This window comes from Phaseolus vulgaris, chromosome 2 (assembly GCF_051622355.1).
Source record: "Phaseolus vulgaris cultivar YP4 chromosome 2, ASM5162235v1, whole genome shotgun sequence".
Classification (NCBI taxonomy): domain Eukaryota; kingdom Viridiplantae; phylum Streptophyta; class Magnoliopsida; order Fabales; family Fabaceae; genus Phaseolus; species Phaseolus vulgaris.
The window spans coordinates 23,120,539-23,128,084 of record NC_143499.1 but is presented as its reverse complement, the minus strand read 5'-3'; the positions used below and the strand labels follow the sequence as shown (position 1 = coordinate 23,128,084).

The 7,546-nt window shown below is 41.3% G+C and overlaps 1 protein-coding gene across 1 annotated transcript; it reads left to right on the top strand.

Moving 5' to 3' along the window:
- The first annotated feature begins 1,138 nt into the window (after positions 1-1,138).
- LOC137810963 (uncharacterized) lies at positions 1,139-3,665 on the top strand. Its single transcript, XM_068612481.2, has one exon. It carries the CDS (start codon positions 1,408-1,410, stop codon positions 3,391-3,393), a length of 1,986 nt encoding a protein of 661 aa, XP_068468582.2. The 5' UTR covers positions 1,139-1,407; the 3' UTR covers positions 3,394-3,665.
- The last annotated feature ends 3,881 nt before the right edge of the window (positions 3,666-7,546 follow it).

Genomic DNA, 7,546 nt, shown 5'->3' with positions numbered 1-7,546 from the left:
AGCTCGTAACACTTTCCAAATTTATACATAAGTTGACTGAGAAGTCCAAACCATTTTTTTGGTTGTTAAAGGAACCACTAAGTTTGATTGGAATAGGAGGAGATGTTTCTCCAAATTAAGCAAGACATTGCTTCGCTACCTACCTTGGTAAGTCCTCCACAACATTACTCTCTTATTCTTTACTTGATAGTATCATACTCGGTGGTATGCTCAGTCAAGAAACAATGTCTTGCTTATTTCACCAACCAAACTCTAAATCAACTGAAGAAAGATATCCATTTATCGAGAAACTTATTCTCACTTTAGTCTTTTCATCTGAATTCTAAGACATTATTTAATAAGCTTTAACATGTTATTCACACCGATTATCCTCTCAAACAGATACTTCAAAAAATCCAAATATATTAACAGAATGACCGACCTTTCCATAGAACTCGCACAACTATAAAAAAATCACATTTATTACTTATAATCATATCAATTATTCGAGATTTTATACTAACTACTTAAACTTATAAATCATTCTAGAAAGTATTATCTATTCACTTAATATTTTTCATTTATTTACTATTTAGATATTATTATAGAAGCGTAAAAAGTCTCTTACTAATAAATACACTTCACTTTCATCATTTAAGCTTGCGAATCCTTAAAATAAAGTAATCCATCAAATCCAATCAATTAAAATTCACCTACCGGAAGTACTTTTATTCCTTTCCGGTAAGAGCACAAAGGGATAAGAAAATGGGTGTTGTAGAAGATGTTAGGATGTAAGAATATTTGAGCCATAAAAGAAGTTAGATTACGATTTAAAATCTAGAACATATTTGAAGTAGTGGTTGTTGGATTGAAGGGTCCAAAACGTATTTTTTTAACCTGGATTGAAGGTACAAGTGAATCATAGTTACCCGTTGCCATAAATTAAGAAGAAATAAGTGAAGGATGAATCCTTACAAACTGAAATGAGAAGAAAAAGAGATTAGAAAAAAGGGAAAGTGCATGTTGGTACGTGCGGTAGTTGTTGAGTACGTAGTACAGATTTTGTGGGAAAAGGCAGCTGTGAATCTCTCTGATTGAGAGGGTAGATTCCTTTTTAGGTTAAGATTAAACTTCAAAAGCACGAAAAAAAGAAAGAGAAAGAGTAAGGAAATAAGGAAAGAAAAGGACGTGTGTGGTTGTCACAGTTAACGAGAAGCGAGACCGGGTTTGTTTATAAAAAGAGGAGTGAGATTGGAAGGGCGTGTTTGCGTTTGACCTCGTAAAATAACTTCTACTTCTTCAGATTCTGCGTCTGCTTCTCATTAAATCCCAACCATAAAAACCCATTCATTACGTTTTTAGGGTGAATAGAAGAATCCGATCCAATTCCAGACCATTTCATATTCTTTTCATTTTCCTATTGCTTCCATGGGGGACATAGTCAAGCAAATATTGGCCAAACCCATCCAGCTGGCGGACCAAGTCACAAAAGCCGCCGACGAGGCCACTTCCTTCAAACAGGAATGTGCCGAGCTCAAGTCCAAGACGGACAAGCTGGCGGCGCTGCTGCGTCAGGCCGCGCGTTCCAGTTCCGAACTCTACGAGCGTCCCACGCGCCGCATCATCCACGAAACCGAACAGGTCCTCGAAAAGGCTCTAGCCCTGGTCCTCAAGTGTCGCGGCAACGCTCTCATGAAGCGCGTGTTCACCCTCAACCCCAGCGCCTCCTTCCGCAAGGTCTCCTCCCACCTTGAAAACTCCATCGGCGACATCTCCTGGCTCCTCCGTGTCTCGGCCGGGGAAGCTGGCGGCGAATACCTCGGCGGGCTCCCTCCTATAGCCGCGAACGAGCCGATCCTCTGCCTCATCTGGGAGCAGATCGCCGTCCTCCACACGGGGTCCGCGGAGGAGCGGTCGGACGCGGCGGCGTCGCTGGTCTCCTTGGCGAGCGGCAGCCAGCGGTACGGGAAGCTGATAATCGAAGAGGGCGGAGTGGGGCCGCTGCTGAAGCTTCTGAAGGAAGGGAAAAGCGAAGGGCAAGAGAATGCGGCACGTGCCGTGGGTCTGCTTGGGCGTGACCCTGAGAGCGTGGAGCACATGATCCACGTGGGGGTGTGCTCGGTGCTGGCGAAGATCCTGAAAGAAGGTCCTATGAAAGTGCAAGGTGTGGTGGCATGGGCGGTGTCGGAACTCGCTGCGAATTACCCAAAGTCGCAGGACCTTTTCGCTCAGCACAAGATCGTAACCTTGCTCGTTGGCCACCTCGCTTTCGAAACCGTTGAGGAACACAGTAAGTACGCTATTGTCAGCAAGAAACCCAATTCCATCCACGCCGTCCTCGTCGCCACGACCAACTCCACCAACGCTAATATCCCAAAGGAAAATCACTACCACGACGCTGAACTTCCCACACGCATCCCGCACCCCTTTGCTGAACGACCTCGAAATCTCCACAGAGTAATCACCAGCACAATCGCAATGCACGCTGCCACCAAGCAAGGAAACGAAAGCAATCCGAATCAGAACAAGAGTAATGGAGTTGGTACTGATGTTCAGCTGGGCAACAACAATCAGAGTCACCAGCGAAACTATTCACATTCGGGGATTAACATGAAAGGAAGGGATCTGGAGGATCCTGGAACTAAGGCTTACATGAAGGAAATGGCAGCGAGGGCTCTCTGGCAATTGGCCAAAGGTAACTCGCCAATTTGCCGTAGCATCACCGAATCACGAGCCTTGTTGTGTTTTGCTGTTCTCCTTGAGAAAGGAACAGAGGCTGTGAAGTACAATTCGGCGATGGCGGTGATGGAGATTACAGCGGTGTCAGAGAAAGATCCGGAATTGAGGAAATCGGCGTTCAAGCCGAACTCTCCCGCTTGCAAAGCCGTGGTTGATCAAGTGGTTAAGATAATGGAGAAGGCGGATTCGGATTCAATCCTTCTGATACCGTGCATCAAGACGATTGGGAATTTGGCGAGAACGTTCAAGGCCACAGAGACAAGGATGGTTGGGCCGTTGGTGAGGCTTCTGGACGAAAGGGAAGCCGAGGTGACAAGAGAGGCGTCGATTGCACTGGCGAAATTCGCTTGCACCGAGAATTACCTGCATGTGGATCACGCCAAGGCAATTATTAGCGCCGGCGGGGCTAAACACTTGATTCAGCTGGTCTATTTTGGAGAAGAGATGGTTCAGATTCCGGCGCTGCTTCTGCTCTCCTACATTGCAATGCACGTCCCCGACAGCGACGAACTTGCTCAGGCTGAAGTCCTCGGAGTCATTGAATGGGCCTCCAAACAATCCTCCGTTGCCCATAACCAAATACTCGAGGCCCTTTTGCTCGATTCCAAGAGCAGATTGGAGCTTTACCAGTCCAGAGGTCCCAGAGGATCCCATCAACTACATTTACATCACTAGCAGCCAAACACCAATGCTACCTTGTTTTCATTGCAATTTGTAAAGTTTTTTCCCCCATATTCACTCATTCTTTTTTTCTTCCATCATTCTCCTCATTCTGTACACATACTCACTTACATACTTGTTTTTTCCCCATCCATCTCTTCTACTATTCCCTCTGTTACTTACTCTCCATAGATCTCAATCTGAGGTTCAATTCTAAGCTGAACATAACTGTAATGTAAGGTGGTCACGTAAGAGAAATTATGAGTGGTTTTGAATTATTATCATTACGCTCTCTCCTACTTTTCTCATAATTAAGTATTTTTCTTTTATAATTAAGTGTTAACTGAGACCATACACAACTGTTGAAGCAACACTAGAACATTTCACTTTTTGAGGTAATTTTTTACCTGAAAGTAGATTGAAAAGTGTTGCAGGTTTTGTTGGCTGTGGTAGTTTACTATTCTTGGCTGGCTAGAGCGTATGGAAAAAGAGTGAAGAGAGAATAATTGATCAGTTTGAATGATTGGTCCTCTTTCGGGGTGAATAGAAAGTAGGGAATAAATAGATGGTGGTCCAAAGTGTCCAACGCTAGAGCTGGACCTGTTCAACCCATTTCTATCATCGCACTGTATTTTGACAAGAATAAAATATTGCTAACTTCCAATATTGACTGGACTTTGGAAAGTGGAACCAAGAATTAGACCTGCCCAGAGATTGTATATACTCCCATCGTCGATCACTGCAAGTTCCGAGCAGCTTCTCAACAACATAGATTTAAATTTTAACTAATTTTAACTAGTCAAACAAAAGATCTATTGATACATATGCCTCACCAAGGTAATACCCATTGAAGACAATGGTCAAATCCTAGCTTGAAAAAGTGTCAGCTCAGACCACGCATATAGGTATTGGACATTATTGAACCAGGGATTTCTCAGGCCAGTGTCTTTGATCAGAATTAACCGTTCAATAACTGCCACTATAGACTACAGAACAAAAAAGAAACATAAGGTTTGGGTGAAAAAAAAAATCCAAATTACAAAATCCAATCCATAATTATCCAAATTCATATTAGTTTTAATCCAATTATTTATTTCAAATCCAAATTCTTATTTTTGAATTTTAAATACAATCCATATTTTTGGATTTTAAATTCAATCCATTTAATTGGATATGAAATAAATATAGATTGGATAGATTATCCAAATTGCATTTTGGGTTGGATTTTGACTTGGCCTAATCCAGGTTGAGCCAAGACAATTCAGGCTCAGGTTCAACAAAGTCGGTCCAAGTCCATGTCAAGCTAAGTCGTCCAGACCGATATCCAGACGATCGGGCTAGGGCTGATGTCGAGTCGAGTGGGTCCATGCTAATTATTTAGTTAAAATAGATATGAATTTTAAATCCACTTCATTTATTTGAATTTGGATTTAGATTGGATTTTGTGAGGACACTACTTCTTTTTATCTACAATCCCTTACTCTTTCTTTTTTAGAACTTAATTTACATAATAACTTTTTATTCTCTTTCTCAAACATGTTATTAACACTGTGTTTGATGTCCACCTACAAGAAGAAAAAAATTTAAAAAGTTAATAGAAGAAAGAAAGTAAATTGTATGAAAATTAACTTTTGGAATAATTTCACAAAAATACTTTTCTAAACATTTAAAAAGGTATTTTTCTAGAACTGCTGTCAGAAGTACATTCTTTCTAAAACGAATACAAAAATCAAGTTATTTGTATGCATACTGAATGAAGAATTTAAAAAAAATATTTTGTACGAAAAAATAAATTCAATAAAATCACATTGAAACAAAATTAAGGTAAAAGCGTGTATCTTCAATAGAGAGAAAATAGAAAATTGGTAAGCGTCAAGAGAAACAATCAGAATTGGGGGAATACAATAAGGTTTAGAGTTCATACCTTTGTTGGACAAAACATTTTAGAGTTTCAAAAATAATAAAGGAAAGTGGTGTAAATATTCATTAGGGGAGTGTAATTAGTAAAAGCCCAGATATAACCCATTTCATGTGTAAACTCGGTTCAAAACAGTGTTTTCTGTGTGATAACTTTTCAATTTTTTTATATACATTTTTAGAATTTTTTTTCCGGAATAGTATCTGGGATTTTTATTATTTTTTTGGGTGCAGTTCTTCATTCACCTAGAGTCCTTTTTTAAACCAAAAACGTAAAAGCGTTGGAAATTTGGTTTTCGAAAAACCGAATTCCCTTATGCTTTAGTGAATAGGTCTATTCCGGAAAATAAAGAAAGGTGTCCACCTGTATAATTTTTTTAACATTTTTAAGGTTTGCAATAAAGAAAGTACATTTTTCGGGGTTGAGCTTCATGTTGACTCTCCTTAGGAGTCGGACTTTACGACTATGTCGTCCACGTACACTTCTACCGTCCGACCGATTAGGCCTTTGAATATTTTGTCCATGAGGCGCTGGTAGGTCGCCCTTGCGTTCTTGAGACCGAATGACATGACCTCGTAATAGTAGTTGGCGTCGACCGTCATGAAGGCCATTTTCTCCTTGTCTCTGGGGTGCATGCTTATCAGGTTATAGCCAGAGTAAGCGTCTAGAAAGCTCATAATTTTGTGGTCGGCCGCCCCGTCCACCAGTCGGTCAATGTTTGGGAGAGGGTAGGTGTCCTTCAGACATGCGATGTTGATGTTTCTGTAGTCGACACACATCCTTCAATTACCGTTCGGTTTGGTGACTATGACGACGTTGACTAGCCATGTCGTGTATCGGGCCTCCCTTATGAACCCGACCGACAGGAGCTTGCCGGCCTCCTCCTTCGCCGCAAGTCGCTTTTCGTCGCCCAAGTCCCTCTTCTTTTGGGAGATCGGGCGGGCTTCCTTGAATATTGACAATCGATGGGTGATGACATCCGGGCTCACTCCCGGCATGTCGGCCGACGTCCATGCGAACATGTCGATATTCTTTTTCAGCGCGACATGCATGATCTCGGCCTCGGTCGCTGCCAAGGCTGTTCCTACAGCCGTGTTGTGCTCTTCGTCGAGGACGGGAACTCTCCTCAGCTCCTCTCTCGCCTCTAGCCTGTCCTCGGTCGCCCGGGGATCGAGGTCTACCAGCGCCACGGTTGGCTCGATCTTCCTTGGTCGGTCCTTCCTGGGGGAGCGGTCCTTTCGGGAGGACTTTCTCACCCTGAGGGGAGAGGTGTCGGCCCTTAAAGGCTCCACCCGGAGGCTCTCGACGTAGCACTAATGACTTTTTAGTGTAAGTGCACCGCGTTTGTCAGAAGTAATAATTGTCCCTAAGGATGGATATCGATCCCACAAGGAACAATGCATTATTGAGTACAATAATCGCTAAATATAAAAACAGGACAATTAAAAGAGAGTTTTGAATGAATTAATTGTGGTGGCACTGATCAATAAGAAAACAGAAAATGAATTAGTTGTTTCAATTGAAAAAATAAGGATTAGTTTCATCTTTCTCACTCTCAAGTATTTTGATTAGCATGTCAATATTAAGTTCTTTGATTGAAATTGATGCCCGTAGAAAATTCATTGATCTCTCACATTAAAATCCTTAAGAATGTTTCCTAAATATCGATCTCTCGCATATTTATAAAAACAACTTAGAATCACACTCAGACGACGTTAATGGCAATTAACATTTCAAGTCTATCTCTAACACTCAAATATGCCAAGTATTGATGTTTAGGTCCAAACTCTAAAAATACCTCTCGGTCAGATTTAAGATTCTCAATTTGTCACGGAAAGTTAAAAGTAAAACAACAATACCAATAATCAATCAAGAACTGAATATTAATATATAATAAGATATCACCTCAATACATAAGAGTTTGAGCAGATTACTCATCCCAAAGGGTAGAATTAGCTATGCATACTTCTAGAACCTTCCATTCTCCCAATTGGTTACAATTCACTCTATGGTGTTTTCCTCTCAATCTGGCACCCTAGGGTTGTGCCTCTAGCCCCCTATTTATCCTAGTTTTCTAGGGTTAGGTTGTTTCCTGTGTCGCGCTAATGGGCTAAATGATAAAACATAAAAAAGTTTCAATCTTTCTTTTCATCTTTTTCCATTATGGGACCTTCTGGCTTTATCTTTTTAGCTCAAATTATTCTCCTTTATTCCAAATTTTCAATCTTTCCTAGAAATCTCCAATTAACA